At 37.7% G+C, this 20,200-nt stretch overlaps 1 protein-coding gene across 1 annotated transcript in view; it reads right to left on the minus strand.

The window, feature by feature from the left end:
- The window catches only part of LOC128935237 (macrophage mannose receptor 1-like), a 52,751-nt gene that overhangs the window by 9,995 nt on the left and 22,556 nt on the right, over nucleotides 1-20,200 (minus strand). Inside the window, exons 8-22 of the mRNA XM_054273395.1 lie at nucleotides 19,231-19,388; nucleotides 16,199-16,312; nucleotides 14,792-14,907; nucleotides 13,302-13,450; nucleotides 11,723-11,922; nucleotides 11,008-11,132; nucleotides 9,816-9,903; nucleotides 8,757-8,901; nucleotides 7,548-7,589; nucleotides 7,267-7,430; nucleotides 6,286-6,353; nucleotides 5,222-5,322; nucleotides 4,564-4,706; nucleotides 3,750-3,864; nucleotides 1,669-1,838 (exon numbers count right to left, since the gene is read on the minus strand). Coding sequence (XP_054129370.1) covers nucleotides 1,669-1,838; nucleotides 3,750-3,864; nucleotides 4,564-4,706; nucleotides 5,222-5,322; nucleotides 6,286-6,353; nucleotides 7,267-7,430; nucleotides 7,548-7,589; nucleotides 8,757-8,901; nucleotides 9,816-9,903; nucleotides 11,008-11,132; nucleotides 11,723-11,922; nucleotides 13,302-13,450; nucleotides 14,792-14,907; nucleotides 16,199-16,312; nucleotides 19,231-19,388 — 1,898 coding nt within the window. The remainder of the gene's footprint in view (nucleotides 1-1,668; nucleotides 1,839-3,749; nucleotides 3,865-4,563; nucleotides 4,707-5,221; nucleotides 5,323-6,285; nucleotides 6,354-7,266; nucleotides 7,431-7,547; nucleotides 7,590-8,756; nucleotides 8,902-9,815; nucleotides 9,904-11,007; nucleotides 11,133-11,722; nucleotides 11,923-13,301; nucleotides 13,451-14,791; nucleotides 14,908-16,198; nucleotides 16,313-19,230; nucleotides 19,389-20,200) is intronic.

The raw sequence follows: 20,200 nt of genomic DNA on the forward strand, positions 1-20,200 counted from the left end.
ATAAAACAGAACCCTTAAATTGCAATGCAATAATTTATTGTTTCAGGCTGTAACAGTACACACAGCAAAGTTAGAACAGCTCCCGCCCAAAGGCAGACTGACACTTCTCTGTCAGTTCCAGCCTTGCTGTGACATTTCAACTTCTCTGACATGGACACAATAGCTAGAAATTAGATTAGCACATATTAAATAAACAGTGATTACTTCAAAAGCCTGCAGGATTACAAGTGGCTCTGTGCAATGAAACACCCATACTTATTTTATTGTTTACTTGTTTGGGGTTTTTTCTGTTCCATCTGAGAAGATGTTCAGATAATTACTTCATTTTTTTGGGTGAAAACCATTTGGATTTAAATCTTTCCAATTGAACAATTTCATACTAATTTTTACTAAATATGGTAATAATTTTTGGTAGGATCAAGTAGGATTAAATACAAATATAAAATTTATGAAAAAGAGACTTTAAAAGTTGTCACATAAGACTTAATAAAATCCTATTACTTCACATAAAAAAGAGACAAATATATATTTTTTTGAGAAGTAGCATTTCTGAAATATTTTCCTTTAGTACTCCAAATTCTACCTAATTTTTTTCCTCCTTTAGAGATAAGAAACTCACAGGTGCTCCTTTCAAAGACTCGGAAAAGGATATTATACATAAAAATCAAATTTCTACACTAAAAATTTCATTCAGGAGAAATAGAGTTAACACTACAAAGTGCTGTAGTTCTGGAGTACACACACATGATCAGAGAGAAAGGAACTCTGTGACCTATCAGATCAGTTTGTTTGACAGAGAAATAGAGAAAGTTATTTTCTGGTGGTTCGGGGCTTTTTTCCCCTTGTAAAAATTGAATGTCTGTCTTTTTATAGAGCCATATCCTTTTTGCAACTGTGACCAGCAGAATCTGCTTATTTGCTGTAAGACACCTGTGTCAGGGGAATGTTTGTGAATGCCTCCTTGCAAACTACATGCCAGCTGGGAAGCCTGCCAAGTTCAGGCACAGCTGTCACCAGAGAACTGGGAGGATGTTCCCATTGTTGTGCTTTTGGGAAAATGCCACGGGGCAGGAGAACCACTGCCCTCTTTACACAGCCCATGAGAGAACACAGGCTGAACACAAAAGCTGTGGAGTCCTCACGAACTGGAAACTGAAACAAGTCTGTGTATGAGCACTCCATGGATCCTGTCACCAGCTGATACAGCAACTGCACGAGGGCTCAAAAGCTTCACTCTACCTGGATTTACATCCAACAGGTATACAAGTATGAAAGTATGAAAGTCAAGCAGTGACATACCTAAAATCACCACAAATGCATGAATTCAATCCTAGGCAAGGTGGGTATTGATCTATTTTCCCTTGGATAACAAGTGACAGGACAAGAGGAAATGGCCCAAAGTTGACACAACAAGATTGGGTATGAGGAGGAGTTTCATCAACAAAAGAGTTTTCAGGCATTGGAAAAGGCTGCCCAGGGGGAAGTGTTTAAGTCACCATCCCTGGAGGTATTTAAAAGATATGTAGATGCAGCACATAGGGTCACAGTTTAGTGGTGGCCTTGGCAGTGCTGTATTAGTAGTTGAACTAAACAATCTTAGGAGCCTTTTCCAACCTAAATGGTTCTATAAAATCAAGTTTCAGGTAACAATTTGTGATTGCTGTTTACCTGGCCGCTGTATGCATATAAACCCATATGGCCCGACGGGAAGCCTTTGGCCCAGTTTGTAAAGTAAACCCCTGTTCCATCTGTCCAGAGGAACCTCATCTCATGATTTATATCATTTAATCCAATCCATGTCTCAGTGGCAAAATCTTTTAAATGGAAGGTAAGGAAAGCTAGAATAAAAGAAAATGCAAAGATAAAGAGGAATAATTTCAACATAGAACAGTTGTAATATTTGGTCTCACTGAGATTGGTGATATTAAATACTTTTTCTGAAATACAGAGCACTCCAGTGCTGATAACACAAGTAGGTGAGATGAAAAGGAGATGAATGCTGAGTTGATGAATGGGTAAGTAGATATATAACTGTGGCTTTGGGCAAAATACTTCATCTAAGCATATAAGCTGGTACTGGAATGAACCCCAAAAACATAACAGAAATTGTTTTTATAATGTCCCAAGACACTTTTGAATCCTAGTTCAAGACATTACCAGCTGTGGGGATCACACACATTTTTGATAATCCCACAAGAGATGTTGCCCCCCTGTGACACGACAGCACCACTGAGCTCCTGCCATTTGTGTATCTGCATGAGCAGCGCTGCTCCAGAGCCACCAAAATGTTCCTTCCCTCCCTGGACAGCTGGGCAACAGCCTGCACTGCCTTGGCAGGGAGCAAAATGCACAAGAAACATGCTCCAAATGAGACTTACCAGAACTATTGAACACAAGCAAATCAATTATCACTGCTTTGCACAGTCCAGGTGGGTGCTGATGTGTCTTAGCTAAGGTGGCAAGCTCACAAACAGAGTAGGCTAGGTCAGCTGATATTCATCCATCATGAACATTATTAATTCTATTCAATCTGCTAATCCATGATACATCGAATGTGGTGATAAAATTAATATACCACGGCTTTTGCCAACCACTGCAGTCATGGTTATGAATGTTTTTTCCTCTGAAAAGAATAGATTAATTTCTGCCTGCTTTATTAATCATTCACCTTCCTTCAGCATTTTTAAATATATGCAGTTTACTCCTCCAGGAATGAAACCTGCAGATTTTTTTGCCAAACATTAGCATTACTGTTCTGCCAAAAACTGTAACAGGAACTCAGGCCTTTATGCCTGCACTTCCTGCAATGATAATAGTTTTTTGCTAATAGCTCCATTCCTCATTTCTCTTTTACCTAGAATTCAAGTCCTGTGCATGAATTAACCACTGCAGAAATTATGTAAAATAAGAACATAACTGTTTGAAAAATGAAAGTTTGATTCCTCAGCTCTTTACAAGTGGAAAACATACTTAGTACTAAGTTCTTATCAGCAGTTTAAATTAAAACTATTTAATTGCTCAGACTTCAATGCATTCTTTTAAAATGGTTGAGTTTTCAATGTGCTCTCTTGAGTTCAATATATGTTTTGCAGCATTTTTTTTTCATCATATTCACACGTAGGATAAAACAGTATGCCTAAATAAAAGGGTCTATCTATCAAAGTCAGTCAAACATTTATCAAGGTCTTCTCCTGTATTTGGTTTGGACTTGTGTCATGTTTATTCAAGCACAGGGTAGTTTTCCCCCTCTCATCTCCCTGAGGCACAGATGCAGCTCTTGGGTTCATTGGAACAAGCTCCTCCAGAGAAAAGAGAGGCACTTCTGTGTGGAGAGCTCTGGGTATGGGTGTGAGCACTCAGCCTGTTTCAAGCTGCCCACAGGCAGTTCTCATCCCAAAGCTGTTCTACTTGATTTAAAAGGAAAGCCTTGCAGCAAGTTAATGCCACCTAGTAAAACCACATTGTTTGGATTGGAAATTGCAGGGTCCAGCTGGCATCATGTGCAAGCAGGAAAAAACACTACTTTGGCTGCCAGGACAGTACACACATATATATCTCTCTGAGCCAACACTAAAATTTGGTAGATTCAAGTGAAGACCTCATTGTAGATTTCTAAAAATTATATGTTTTGGAACAAAAATTATATATGCAATCATTATTCAAATCTGTTCATATTCAGACAAAACCCCAGCCAGCCTGTAAGGATTAAATGTTGTCTCATCTAGCTGCTACAAAACTGTGCACAGTACCTTGCACTTGTTCATTAGGGATCGAGGCCAGGTTTCCTCCTAAATTCATGCAAGCTGTTCGTGCAGCATGCCAAGTAACACGCTCCTCTTCTGTAGATCCAAATATTTTGTAACACTAAAATATGAACAAAGTCTCTATATATTATCTTCACTCCAATATCCCTCAATTGATAATCACTGTTTTAAACAGAGCAGGATGAAAAAAAACAGTAAAATAATGCATTTATCTGAAAAAATACATTTCAATGAGCTTTTGTGTTGGTTCTAGTTCAATATAAAATTAGAAGTCTCACTAAAGCATTTTGCTCAGCAACTAGATCTGATCTGAAATCCCTAGAAAATAAGCAAATCCTGACTTTTCTATAGACAGCTGACAGTGCTAAGTTATGCATGACTGATCTTAGTCTGCCTTATTATTAATTTTACTCTATAACATGTACCATGTTAGTAAAGTTAAGGAAGACAAAATGTAGTCAGTAAAAAGGATTTAACAGCTTGGTTAAAAAACACAAAGGTCAAGGCATCAATACTTCAGGAATTCTGACTAAATGTGAATCAAAACATTTGAAGAGCTGACTGGAGAATTGTGTTTCATCAACTGCAACTGAATTTGCTTCATCAGAAGCATCAGAAAAGCACTTTTCCTGCAAAACAACGGATAGGCAAACAAACAAAATCATGCATGTGTCATAGCCCTCTGCATAAAAATAACAACAGTCTGTTTTAATAAGACACAGTATGATTTAAAAATTCCCTTGTTTTCTATTATATGCTTTGCCAAACATCCAGCATAGACTGTGTTTGTTTATGGTACCTTGTTACGAAAAGAAAGCCAGGTTGGACGACATCCTCTTGGACTTGGAATTGTTGTTGGAGGAACAGTTGAATTAATGGAACTGTTGTGCCTTTCACATATGTAGGGATTTGGATAGCCACAGTTTATATCATTCCAAAACCCTGGGTGTAAGATAAATTGAGAACTGTATGACACCACATCTCAAGCTGGTTAATGAAAAATCTGTTTCACTCATTCTCATGTACAGTGCTTTTAGGTGAAAGATAAGATCAAAGCTGTCTCTCAGTTTATTATCATTCAATATCAGTGTCTAGGGAAAATATGTCACTTTTTAGCTGCAATTACATAAAGGTAAAAGCTTTGTAGAAGCAGGTACTAGAAATTTCGCAGTGACACATTAGGTCAATTTTAATAAAAAATATAAACCAGCAATCCCAACCATAGACCTCTGGCCACAGACCTCTATCAGAGCTTCCCCTTGTTAGGCTTCAGGTAAGCACAAGAGTATGAAATTATTAAGTCCTGTAAGTAATACTATGGTCTACTTAAATAACTTTTTGTAAAAGAGGAACAAAAAAAAAAAAAACCAGGAAGAAAGGATGCTTTGCAGAAGAAAAAAAAGTTGTGACGCAAGCACACAAATAATGAAATTCCTGGAAAAACATACAAAACTCACCTAAATTCTTATACATAACAACACAGTTTTCATCATTATTTGCAAAGTTAGGTTCATGTGGTGCCCATGCCAAATAATTCACTGGAGTGCCATCCATCCAGCTTAAGAAAAACAATCCAACAAAATACTTCTTTAACATAAAATAGAACTTCTTCTGTGTTAAAAAAGTAACTTTTTAATATGCTTAATATAGCTGCTCATAGTAAAATGTACAGAGTTTTTTTGCCTCTTTACTAATTGCATTAAACTTACTCTGCTCAAAGACATACAACATAAAATACAAACATTGGAAAAGCTGAACATCCATGTAGATTAGGCAATAAAAAACAAAATTGTAACCAGGAAAATTATTAGGACATATCTTTCTAGTGGTCTGCAAGTGACAGAGGTGCCCAGGCCGATCATTCAGACACATGCACAAGGTACTTAAAAGTATATTCATCTTAGGGTCCCTATGAAACCACAAGGCAGAAACACCCCATTTTCAGAGGCTCACCTAACATCCTAATTGTCCTCTGGAGGTCCCTCATTGCTATTGTGGACTATAAGGAGAACTGAGAACTACTAGCCATCTATCCAGGCACCTCAAACACAGACTGAACTGAATCCAGGCCTAAATAAACATCACATGTCAAAATCAATGTGGTGCTGCATGCTGACATTCAGAAAGGCTTGCAGAAAACCTGCCTGACCTCACAGTGCAACAGCTATCATTGTTCTAGAAAAAGAAAATAGGTTTCATTTGTTCCTTTATTAGAGTCTGTTCTCAACGGTTAAGGATGGGGTTAAAGAACATTTTTACCTACAAAAAGTCTTATATATTTACAGCTAGAACATCTACTTATTTTTTCAGTATAAATCGCATAATGAAGGAAAGTAGAATTCCTGAATAAAAACTCAAAATACATTAGCTGCAGTGTAATTTTTTGTCTAGCTTTGAACAAATTCTATTTAGGAAACATGCAGCATTTCTTCTGGATATCTAGAGATAAATTAAGATGTAATTAAACCACTTGAGAATACAATCATTTTTAAATTATGACTCAAAACTGGGTATGTCCTACCTCGTACGTTGGTCAATGCTCAGTTGTAAACCAATGAAATATGCATCCTCTTTGCCATTTTTCAACATCTAGAATGCAAAAATTAAAATTGTACAAATGCCCTCTATTGTCATATAAACCTAGTATGTTACTGATGAGTAAAATACCTCTAACTGACAGAGGATATGAACTGGATATATTCTCTAGCTACAACATTTAAGTTAAAGCAGCTCACAGGTGACAACCCACACTCAAACTTCACCATTGGCCAAAAGGTGTGGTCACTGTATCAACACTTCTCACATTTTACTTGGAAGCCACTGAAATCAGCACCTATTGCACAGTCTCTGCAGTGGACATTATCTGACTAATTTCTTGCAGACACAAGCCCCTTCCTACATTTTGGATATAAATTGATACATGTCCCTGTGTCCTCTCACTGTCACTCTTCAGCCAGCTCAGGAAACATTCTATGTAGTTCAAATATAACTTTTAAGCACATTCCTGATTAAAAATAAGTTGACCTCAGCCAGCATAAAAAGCAAACAGTTTCAATTATATAGGAAATAGGATTTCAAAGCTCTTTCTCATGGCATAATCTATGTTTTAGTTTCTTCTCTCTCCATAATTATATTCTCAGAAGAAGGAGGCAAAGGAGCAAACTTGAGGACCAAAAAGAGACTAGGTAGACTATAGGTTAGCTAAACAGGTAAGATCTAAATCCAGTGTTCTGAGTGCTGCATGTAAGTCAGCTGATGCTTTGATCCACAGTACTTAAGATATCCTACACAATCATAACTCATCAGTGTAATACTTTTTGCTAAAATGAAGCCACAGATCCCTTAAAAGTTAGCATTAGTTTGTTCTTCATACTAATCTGGCTTAGTGTAACTGCAACTTCACTATCAAAACTTGTAGGGAGAACACCATGGTGAAAGGGATCTGTGCCCATGCTCACTCGTTTTGGATGGTTTACTCCATAGTATTAATGATTTTTCTTACATATCGCCAGAGGAACTTTCTTTCACTTTCACTCTCGATGACAGAAAGGTCTCCAAAGTTCTTTTTGCAGAACTCACGACCCTCCTCCATAGGGACAGTCTCTGTGCTGAAATAGTACTGTTTGTCTTCATGTATGATCCATCCATCCTCAGTGGTCTTGAATTCTGTAAGAGAATTGCCAAGCTAACTATTCTGCTCCTGAGATGCAAGAGTCCTCCTTAATAAAATTTTAGTGCTTTAGAACACAAACACACACAAGGAGCAATAGCAGTAACACCTACCGGGTGTAGGAGATTCTGTTGGTTCAGGCTTCACACTTGCCCCTGTGACAAAAAACATTTATTATGATTGTATACCTTCTGTCTGAAGAGAAGATATTTACTGTGTCTGACAGGCATGTTTTAATACTGATATTGACTTTCACAGTTAGCAATGGATTTAACATCAAAATGCAGAAGGAACTAAATAATCTAAATCTCTCGTTTTTTATATAATATTCAATTTTAAATATGTAGTCTTGTTCCCTGAGGCTATTCCTTACATGCAAAGTATTATAAATACCTTGAACTTTACCTGAATCAAGTTTTTTTTTTACTCATTGAAAGCAGTAAACCCTATGTCCCAAAGCATTGACTCTATTGAGACAATTGTCCTGGATCTCCATCTCTCTCTCTTCCCCTGGCCACAAATACTTGAATTCTGACTTGAACCAGAGACAGCAGGAATGCAGGCTGAGTTATCATCTGATGGAGTGCCCTAACTACTACAGGGTAAGGTTCTTTCCATCTTTCTCTGGTTGAAACTAACTTCTACTATGATCTTACAAATCTCCCCAGATAAAATCTCACTGGAAAAATTCCTTTTTTTTTTTTTTTGCTAAGGCATCATGGAGATGGGATCTTGGATGTCATCGTTAGTGTACCAGGAAAGGAATTTATTATGCAGAAAACCTCTGTCAGTTCAGGCTTACCAATTAGTTTTTTACTAAAATCTCAGTAGTAATGATGTTTATTAAGAAAATCTATACCTATGAAATTATCTTACCAATGAAAGGCAGAGCTGATATTTATTGTCAATAATATAATGTAACATCTTTATTTTGCTGCTCTCTGTCCCACTATAAGAATGCAGTAAATCACTTAAATGTGCTGCAATTTCTAAAAAGCTCAAATGCAAATACATGCACTGCTAGTGAAACTCAAGTGCTCCCTAAATTATAGATATTGTCTTGATATCTTCAGTAAATAAAAAGCATCCAAACACATATTTCATGAGAATTCAGCAAGTAATCAACATGTGAATATAGAAATAAAGTATCTTGAAACCAGGCTCCATCCTCAAACTACACATTCTTATCAAACAAAACAGTACCTAAAGCAAGAGAAGGAGGGAACTATTCTTATAAAGAGGCTTTGAAAATTTTTGTTTCTTACAAGATAAAAGTCAACCAAGAACATCTTATTACACTAATACGCAGGAGTGAGCAATACCTTTTCTTATTTGGCAAATCCATCCGTACATATAATCACAGTGCCTGTCATTCCAAAGCATGCTGGATTCACCACCGATCTCTGTACAAAGTTCAACTCCTTGATAATTATTTGGTTCTCCAAAGCCCCAGTTTTCATACCTCACCTAGGACAGAAGAAGTTTTGTGAAGATTCTGTTATATGGAAATAAAGTAAGGGAGAGAGGGAGGAGACAGCATCAAAGCACAGACCTACAAATTGTTCCTATTGTCAAGTTAAAAACTGAGGATGAAACGAGGATCCTCCTGTCCAAATGCTGACACTTCAAACTTTTCAGACGGCAAATGGATTGCAGTTTAGGTAACAGTTGTTTTCATACATACTTGGAAGAATATAAACATTTTTTATGGGACCTAAATTCTTTAAAATACATTTAATAACAATGTTGGGGCATACTACATCTTGATATTAAACAAGTTAAATATACAATATGAGTAGAATAGGATGCTATTAGGATGCAATAAAAATGTTGGCATTTGCCTCAGAAGAAGTATTACTGCTATTCTAATTTTCCTATGTAAAATCCAGTTCCAGGTTTCTGTACTGACAATCCCCATCAATATATCTTGACCAACCTTGTATCAAGTACACCTACATCTCCAAAAATCACTTTCATTTCTACAGTTTTATACCTTAGTTTAAAGTGCAGTAAGTCAAACTGGCATTTAAAAAGTGTCTTCATCTCCATGGAATGTAAGCCATTGCAGATAATGAGCAAAGAAAATAACAACTAAAGAAAGACTATTTTACACAAAAAATCCTCACATTCATAAGAATATCATTTTAGTCTTCATTTATTTAGTTTTCTTGTTGATTCAATGTGTATCTTCTTATCAAAAATCAGTATGTTTTAGCCAAAAATATCAAGCCATAAAATTGCTATTCATTAGCTTTCTTAAAGAGTGCACAATACAGAGGGTTATGATTAAGCATAAAAAATACACAGAAACACATACACTACACATAAATAAGAAGCACAGGGAATGCAAAATAACAGCTGTGGAAATTTAAATTACTCACTGGAGATCCATCACTCCAAGCAAAGCCATCATCAGGATTCAAGTAATATAAACCTATCCAGAAATTCTGGTGGTAATAGCCATTGTTTCTACAAAAAAAAAAGTACCAATACTAGTAAGAGCATTACAATATTTTTAACAATCTACCATTTACTACAGTTAAGAGTTCTCTAAGGATAACGTAATGCTGTTAAAAAAAAAAATAAAAACCAAGGTGGAAATAAATTAAAATGCAGCTGCTTCTAGCTGTTATCATTAAGCATTAAGTCAGACTGAAATACAGATCAAGAAAATTACCAGATACAACTCCTGTAAATAAAGTGGCTTAATGCCTTTGTATAATGGTTCACTGGCTACTGTTGCTCCGTTTCTCAACTCCTCATTTTCTCTGTAAAGGCACTTACAGCTTTCAAACAGAGAGTTACTTTCTGCAGTTGAATCGCATTTTAAAAATATCACCTTCAACTAATCATTGCCTGCAAGCAGACACACTTTACTGATTAATCTGAATATATTCAGTTAATTTGCGGCAAAGATGCATCTACGACTTCTTCCTTACTGTAAATACACAACTGGGATTTTAGTATGGTCATAGCATTTTGCAGGGCCTTGATACTTCAGTCTTGCTTCTTGGTTAGCCAGGGATGTACAAGATCCTTGAGCCCGATTTGCTCTGGTCATATTGCAAGTGTTAGCTTTTCATCTTATTTAGAAATCTCACACCTGTTTTTTTGCAGTTCAGGGACTTACTAACCTTATTTACCCTTCCTTATGTAAAAAAAAAATTAAACTGAAGTTGCCTCTGCTTTTTTATGAATTCATAAAAGTGACCAAAAATCAAGATATTATCCAGATTTATTAAACTGGATATTCGTTTACTTACGTGAAAACAACTGGCATCTGTAGTGGTTTTATAATATCAACAACTCCACAGTAAATAGCTTTACTTCAGATGATAAGTGCTGCCTTAACTAGACATCTGGCCAATGCCATTTCAGCACTACCTTTTGAGGTTATTGCTGCTAGTCATGCAACTACTTCATCAGCCCTACGCTTTTGCTGTGCGTTTGACACGGACAGGGACTGCAGACTGGCTCGCACAGACGCAAACCCAAAAACAGCTAAGGAGAACTCTTTCAGGAAGCGCCAGGGCTGGCAGGGGTGAGTGAGGCGGTGTCCCCATGGACACTCACGCGATGGAGCGCCAGATCACGAACTGCTCCTCCTTGCCGTTAATGGAGGCCAGGTCCCCCCCGATGGAGCGGCAAAACGCCTGCGATTCCAGCCACGTCTTCTTGTGCTCTGCTCTGGAAAAAGGCTGCAGAGACCATTGTCACATCAGAAAAAACAGACCACATAGAGCTCAAGATCTCAAGATCAAGGAATCAAATCAAAAGCAGTTGATTTACAATTATCTTCTGTGGGGGTTACAGAAACTTTGAGTAGGAGTGCTCTCTGTGAAACACAGGCTTGGAATGAGCTCTTTAAGTCAAGTTAGCACACTGCACTGCTGATAAGAGTGTCTACTGTAAGACAACACCAGACCACAAACTTACCAGAACTGGAATTTAAGAGCAGAAGGTCAAAACCTGTAGATTAGACTTTAACAGAATAAACAAAACCATGAGCATTTCAGTAGAAAGGAAGAAGACTTCTACATATAATCTGGAAAAAAGATTATGAAACAATAGGACACACATATGCCAATTTTTATTGGGATCACAGAATATTCTGAGTTGTATGAGACCCACAGGGATCATCAAGTCCAGCTCCTAAGTGATTGGCCCATAATGGGATCAAACCTGCAATCTTGGCATTATAAGCACTATACTCTGGCAAACTTAGCTAATCACATGTAGGTGAAGCAAACAGAATCTACCTTAATGCAGAAATAGCCAACATACTTACTTTGAAACAGAAGCTAATACGATTGCTTGAGTCCCAGCCTTCTGGGCACCGGGGAATAGGAGTTGTTGTGGGAACAGGTGGAAGCGTCACTCCTTCTGCCCACACTTTGCATATGAACTTTGCCTTTTCTTCACATTTTATTACATCCCATAATCCACCTGCTATTCCAGTCCTCATGGCAACACAGCCTGGCTTTCTTCCTGATTGTAAACAGGAATGCACAAAAGTGCCATTTAGGGTGTTGTAAGAAGTTAGAAAATTTCATGTTCTATCCTGGTAAAAATAAAGTCATTTTACAGAGTCAAAAATATTTCTAATCTTAGAGCAGGTTCCCTGGAGGACCACAAAAGTGATCAGAAGGCTGGAACATCTCTCCTACAAAGAGAGGCTTAGGGGTGGGGCAGTTCAGCCTGGAGAACAGAGGACTCCAGGGAAACACTACCTTGACTACTCAATACCTAAAGAGTGCTTATAAGGTGAAGAAAGACTTTTTACCAGATTTTATAGTGACAGAAGAAGAGACAATAATTTTAAAATTAAAGAAGGTAAGTTCAGATTGGGCATAAGGAATGAATTTTTTTTTATTATGAAAGTAGTGAATAACTGGAACAGGTTCGCTGGAGAAGTTGTAGTTGTCCCATTCATGAAAGATATCAAGTTCAGGTTGGACTTGAATTTGAGCAACCTGGTCTAGTGAAAGGTGTCTATGGCAGTGGGTGGGGACTAGCTACCGTTCTGTGATTCTATGATTCTAATTCATGAAGACAAAAAAAGGCAAAAAAATCTGTAGTTCTTCCACTCTGAAATACTGAATTATGCTTAACATCAAATCACCTGCAGTGGCTGACTCTAGCTAGATCATAACCTTACATCCAAGAAATTCTTCCCTAAAATTGAATGTGGTTAGAGCTAGTTTCTCAATTCTTTTCTATTTTGACTTAAAATTTTCAAGAACTAACTAGGTATATATAAGCCTACATAGCCTTGCCACTTCACCTGACACATTCAAATCAGCAATTAGATTAGGTACTGAAATTAAACAGAATCAGAGGACCTCCTGAAAGGCATGTGCAACATACCAGAAAACTGAACCAATAACCATTCTGATGTGATTGTGTCAGATTAAATGACCTCCCTTTGTTGTATTTTGGCCCTCTTTGGCTTTACAATCCCATTTTCTCTAGGGCTCAGAGATGCTTGATGCATGCTGATATCCCACACACTCAGAACGTGCAGTGAACAAGTGTGAAATGAGATATGGCCAAACAGGCAGGACTTGCAAGGAGGTCACTGGGCCTGCAGAGATTGCTCCTCCAGAGCCATACACGCACAGACTTCCCCAGAACATGTAAATCAGGAACTTGATCTCAATGAAAAGTTTCTTCCCAAAATTATACTAAAAACTCATTTCAGCGCTAGGCAGGAGCTTTCCAGCCATGCTGGATTCTTGGGGAGAGCAGCCTGATGCATTTGAAAGCCATTGGCCATTATGTCATCAAGAGAGAGCTAAGGAAGGAAAAATCTTCAAGAGACTTATTTTGGGCCTTGGACCAATTAAAGAGCACAGAGTCATACCTACCAGGCATTTCAGAATTCCAGTGTGTAAATAAGACAGATTCACCATTAGACCACTTGAAAGTTCCCTTTTCTTCTACATCTGAAAGTCCAATCCAAAAGTATCTTTCTGTTTTCAGCCCAACCAGGCTGGTCAGATAGGCTTGTTCATATCTGTTAAAAAGAAATCCATCAATAAATTAATATTGTTAAATTTATTTTTTAAAAGTTGCAAAAGGTTTGTTATTATCTCAGAATTGGAGCTGCATCTTCTGGAAAGCAAAGTTTGAAAGGATTTTCTTTAGCAAAGAATATAACAAAACCATTAAATAATAGATATTTTGTGAGCTTTGATATCAGAGTATTTTGCTTTTTCACAGATGTCTCAGTGAATAAGACGGCCTAATCTTGGACTGACAGGAAATTGATGGTAAAGAAGAAACCTGACATGCCTTATGTTTTATACCATTCATTCTGTGAGTTTCTAGTACTCTTGTATTTTATTACTTCTTGTTTCAGACAAATCCAAAACTGGAAAAGGAATCTCAGCGTTACTGAAGTTACAAAAAGTAAAGGCTAAAGTAGTATGATTATGATACTAAATCATAAAACTAAGGAACACTGTAAATTAGATCCAATGATTGGGCAAGACAAGCTGTATTTAGCAAAGAAACCTATGTGGAGGTAAAGCCTGTCATAGTTCACTATGGTGGTTGAACAAACAGCTCTTAAGGAATCAGAGCAAATAAAGAAAGTCTCCTCCTAACAAGGTGGAGTCAGAAGGCCACATTAGTGTTAAAACATTTTTATGGCAGCTGCAGTGCTCTGTTTATAGAGCTACCATTTGTGACAGCTGGAGCTTTCACAGTAGAATATACCAATTTTGATTATATAGAAACAAATAAGAGATTGTGTAAAGCAACAAGTCATCTGCAATAAAAATATTTTGTTTCTTAAACTTGTTATTTTTCCTATATTGGACATAGACTAATGTGCACAACTTCTCCAGAAATTTTGCACTCACTGAACCCTGGCTGCATTGTGACAGATTTTCAGGTACCAAGCGCTGTACATCATTTGGTTTCTCACTTAATTTTTAGAAAGTACCTCAATAAAAAAAACCAGATAGCTGAAAATTATATCCTCTTGCTCATTTGTACTACCTTTTGTAAAGAATTCAGAGCCATATCTCTTCATTTAATACTCAAAATTGGATTCTGTCTCCTTATTCAAGTAAACCACCACAATTAAGAAGTAGAAGATACAATTCTACTTTTTATTTGACAAAACCATCTATATCAATACTGATTTCACAGCCATGACCTGCTTTCTGTATAAACCAGATTCCTCGATTTGAATTTACATGTAAAAGCTGTGAGAAGTTCTGTATTGACAGATAGCTGTCCTCTAAAGTTAGATGCTTGCCCAATCAGAGTCTTTATTCTGATATGCAGGTGCAGATGCTAGAAGTTGAATCCTCATGTGACCCCCTCAGACAATTAGACGCTTACATACCTGTCTTCAACTGTTGCTAAAAAAGCCTGATGCCTTCCACAGGTTTGATTTGCTTGAGGAAATGTTAAAAATGTATTTCCAATGAAGTAACAATAAAAACCATGTCTTTTCCAGCCCTGTCAAAATAAATATGAAGTGATCACAAAGGGAAAGGGAAAAGGAAAGGGAAAGGGAACCAACAAAACAGAAAACTGATTTATACCAGGATTACCTAACAACTAGTCAAAGGAACAATGTAACTGAAAAAGTCAGAGTGGAAGCAGGCAGGATCAAAGTTTTTAAGTTTTTTAGAATTTTGTTTTGTAAAAAAATTTTTCATATCTAATTAATTTTCAATCAATGGATTCCCCTCACAAAGGGATGAGCACCTTTTGTGCTCAGAACAGGATTATAACCAGCACATAGGAAACATGAAATCACGAGGACAGTCTTGAAAAGCAAACTTCAGCTTGAATTTTCAGAAAGGGAATGACACTTCAAACAAGTTTGTTAATTCTTAGCTAACATTAAAACTCACTCCCAAAGTTTTGTCATTCAAATATCTTTTACTCAGAAACATGCTCTCAGAGAAGGTTGCTATGATCAGCCACAGTTCACAAAAAATTTATTCTGATGGTTTTTAATTTCACACTTTTGAGAGACATTTTTTTCTACAAGCATGCACTTTGTTCTGTAGGCAATGGTAACATCCATAAGTATTTATTTCCTCCAACACTTGTAAGGATTCCAGGTACTCTTAACAAATACTGAGAAGAGTCATCAAAGACTTTTTCTGAAGTTGTGTAAACCAGACTTGGAAGAAAAGGCAATTTCTTCAAGGAAAACAACTGCTCAATAAGATTTCCTATGACATAATAAATTTCAGTAGTTTTTTTGTAATTACTGGGTGTTATGCCATTAGAAAGCAAGCAAGTAAAAAATAGATCTGCTGACAATTCAGAAGAACAACAATAGATTCATTTTATTTAGTGGCAATATGTTATTCAAAGTAGAGAGAACTGCCAGAGTGCACAGAAAAGCCCTGAGTATTTAGACAGGGACACCCTTCCTGCTATGGACAATTATGTAGAAAAATGTAGCCAGAGTTGAAGTGCAGCTGATGGCACAGGCAAACTCTTTAGGGAAGCTTGAATGCCAATCAAGGAAAAATTATCTACTGCAGGGATAACAGGTTTGAGATTTGGTTTAAGTTCTGCAAAAAGAAAGTGAGTATTAAGAGCCAAATGACAGTCATAGATTAGATTTAGTCATATTTAGTCATTCTGCCATAGAAATGAGAAGGCAAACTCTTCTGATTATGAGGAAACAGAACCTTTTATTCATGTTTTTTCTGCCACCTAGGTGACAGCTTCTCTTCTTTATCATTCTTAGCAGCCTATTCAGATCAGACAGCTTTTCTTCACTTACTCTCTGGCAGCCCATGTCAATATTTTCCTCTTCTGTAGGAGCGTCTGACATTGGTTTCCTTTTACAGATGTAGCCAATTTTCTTTTCACAAGAATGGTCTGCCCAAAATCCATCCTGAACATACAAACAGAACCTCAGTTAACTGGGCTTTAATCTTCAAAAAAAGTTGCTTTATGCTTCTAAGTATTTAATAATTTTTTGCTAGCTTTCAATGGAGAAAATCCTTCACCTAAGTTCAATACTTAATTGCAACATCTTATTCCTATCTCACTTCTTTTGGAGATGATTTATCATTGACTTACACTTTCTTTGATTATCTGCCCTTCTGAAAACCAATCCCTTGAGAATGACTGCAATATACCATCTTTACAAAGACTGCTGATTTAATAATTATGTTGGAGGAAAGGGAGATATCAGCTATCCCCAGAGAAATTCAGCTCTAACAGCAAAAAAACAACACCAGAAGACTGCATTCCTTGGTTAATACTTACACAAAACTTTGAAGATGCGAAAAGTTCTTTGTCAAAGTTAGAATTATTATTTTTATTCCTCATACTGCAGGTTCTCAGAAGAAACAATGACATTCAGTGGGAGTTGTATACTGAAAGTAAGGAACGTGACACCATGTTCCCAAAATATTTTATGTACATTTTGGCTGAACAGATAAACTAAGATATTAGGAGACAAAGGGAAACTTGTGCTCCATTCACCTGTACCTTGAAGACTACACCTTTACAACTGTAATTTCATAGCAGTTTATGGCAATTTCTTTTTTTTCTTTTTTAATTTGCTTTATTCTTTCAAACCCCCCTTCCCACCAAAAATGTAAAATAATCTTCATGTTACCACACAGACACTTGTGCCACAATATCCCAAGTTCTCAAGACACTCAAAAACCCTGCTTCCAGCAAAAACTCTCCCAAAGCTCAGCACTTCTGCTTACAACAACAAAGCCTTGGATGTCACCTGGTGCTTGTGTCTGTCCTGTGCTTACTGCAAGGAAAGTTCATTGGTGGCTGTAACATCATTCCCTACCATGTCTTTCTCATAAGGTTGGCAGACCCTTCAAATTATCACTCAAATCTCTGACCTTCTCAGTCTGGGAGAAATTAGCTTTGCAAAACCTTCAGACTTCCTCAACACAGGAGAACCTGCCCTGAAGCTGTGGGTCTCTGTAGGCACAGAATTTGTGGGAATTGGGAATGGGGCTGCAGTGGAACCCCATCCCCAGTGGGCGCAGCTGTGAGCAGCACTGACAGCAATGGCACAGGGAGTGCCAGGGGCACTGAGCCCCATCCCCAGTGGGCACAGCTGTGAGCAGCACTGACAGCAATGGCACAGGGAGTGCCCAGGGGCACTGAGCCCCATCCCCAGTGGGCACAGCTGTGAGCAGCACTGACAGCCATGGGCCATGGAGTGCCCAGGGGCACTGAGCCCCATCCCCAGTGGGCACAGCTGTGAGCAGCACTGACAGCAATGGCACAGGGAGTGCCCAGGGGCACTGAGCCCCATCCCCAGTGGGCACAGCTGTGAGCAGCACTGACAGCCATGGGCCACGGAGTGCCAGGGGCACTGACCAACCACCAAAGGGAACAGAGGGCACACAGGTGCACTGCATGAACACGAGGGGTATAAAAGGGCTAAAGAACAAGAAGAGCAGATGCTTGAAGCCTTCTGATGTGGTCTGATGTTACTCTGTATGGGCAGATGCCTGGAGCCTCCAGATAAGGTGTGGTATTACTCTGTGGGTTGAAGCTTCTGATATTGTATGTGATAGTCTGTGTATCGTGGCCATCTCAGCTGTGACATATGCTGCAACCTACGCTGTGACAGGTGTCTAGTTGCAGCAAGATTGCTTGCTGCCTTTCCATAACTATGTTTTCAGTGGGAAATTCATGCAGTAATTTCTAGCTACTTCGTACCATATCTTATGAGCTGCCTTTTGTGACTATATCTCTGTTCTCTTACCTTCTCATTAAGTAAACCCAAACACCTCCTTGAAAAAAGTGATGTTACAGACAGGGCAAGGCTTTGTTCCATAAAAATAAATCATAGATTCACATGGCTTCTACCAAGGACAGATCAACCCCAAAATATCAGCAATGGAAGCATTAATATTATTAGGTAGGCAAATATCAGCAAACTGAGAAGGTCAACTTATGGTTATGCATTGTTAATTTTGCAAAATAAGAAAATACCTTTGGTATGTGTACATGCTTTTTCTCTCCTGATAAAATAGGCAAACTCTAAAGGAGATGGTAAGTTTAATATTTTTGACTCATAAAAAGGAAAAATACAACATCAACGCAGACTGACTTTTATGCCCAGTATTATCTCTGTTCCTGTAATACTCCTAGGTCACTGATTATTGCTAGATTCCAGCAGACAGCCCTTTCAAAGCAGCCTTTAAATTGTAGGTATAGAGTCACTTCAGGAAAGGCTTTCACTAATGACACTGCTAAGTACTTTACTACTTTTCTCACAGCTCTTCATGTGCAGTGTAGCTACAGCATAGCAATTAAACCACCTAGATGCACAATTTATAGCTTTGCCTAGAAAAATAAAATTAAGATTTTTATTTTCTTCTGAAGAGATTACTTCTCTCTAGCAACAATAAAAATTTACTAGTGCAATTTTTTAAGGTGAATCCCATATTCAGTCAAAACATAAAAAAAGCCAAACATATCCAAGGTGTCTTTTTAGCTTCCTGAAGAAACACATTTACATGTTTGTCTGCTTCCTGGTGTAATTATAAGATTCTTTTAAAAGTCCACATTCACAAACTGAAATCCAGAGCTTTGGATCTTGAGGGGCAGTTGCCACTACTTTTCTGCTTCTCAGGGACGACAGTGAAATTTTCTGGAAAACTCAGAGATCCTTCCTCAAAAAATTAATTTCTGACTCCAAAATCGGCTTCTTCAAGCAGTAATATCCCCATTTTTAAAATTGTTTTTTATTTACCCTTGCATAGAAAATACTCAAAATATAAAGGAAATCTTAAGACAATTTAGTCAATAGCTATGCGACTTTACCTTTCCCTTCATAACAACACAGTCCTCTTGCCTGTTGTTTGCGTGGGTGGGTTCTCCACGAAGCCACCTAGTGTAGGTGACAGGTGTTCCATCACTCCATTCAAAATACATCTGAACCTTGAGGTCGTTCAACCCAATCCACAGCTCATCAGATGGCTCTGAAACACACAATTAATAATCCTGTCACATAATGTGAAATCTCTTCTTTGTGGAAAAGAAAACAATTTATTCTCAGGAAGTTGAAAAGGCAGCCAGGAAATTAGGGTTCTCGGCCTCATAGACGTCAGACTGATTCTCATATACCCACTCCAGTCATCAGGACAGGCCAGTCACCAAAGTGGCAATAAAATAAGGGTGTTCAACTTCACAGAAAACAACCAAAATACTCCCTTTTCTGAATTATCTTGCAACACAACAAGGTTCATGTTTTTTTCTGATTCAAAACTATTTTAACAAGATATGAATAAACACCTAAATAAGATATTAGCTCCCCTTTTCCTCCTACTTTTAGTATAGTGAAGAAAGAAATGTCCTATTTCCTAATGCTAAAACACCCAGTGATGTCTTTTAGAGATGAAAACCAGAGTACTTGCAAGTTTTTCCATTATATGTGTTCCTATATTTTATTTCATTTCAGAGTAAAGCGAAATTAATGTCAACTGAGATATTGCAAATATCACCCTCCCAGCCAGTCACTTGAATGACAGTCAGTTCTCTGCCCTTTCTCCTTCCCTCCTTTACCTCTCTTGCCTTTATTACACCTAAGTGTGATCAGCCCTCATAGCTCATCCATAATTTCTTACCACTTCTCCACCCCTAAGACTTCAAATTCTCAGGCTCTATTTTCAAACACACACCTTTACCCTTTCTTGCAGACTGCATTTTATGTTCAGAAGTCTCCCAAAATTACATTTCAGTACCCTTGTTGAAACACTTCTGCTAACACATTGAAAGCTGATCCAATTCTACT

Source organism: Melozone crissalis, unplaced genomic scaffold (genome assembly GCF_028551555.1).
Source record: "Melozone crissalis strain CALT ecotype California unplaced genomic scaffold, PUWL_Pcris_2 ptg000016l_1, whole genome shotgun sequence".
Classification (NCBI taxonomy): domain Eukaryota; kingdom Metazoa; phylum Chordata; class Aves; order Passeriformes; family Passerellidae; genus Melozone; species Melozone crissalis.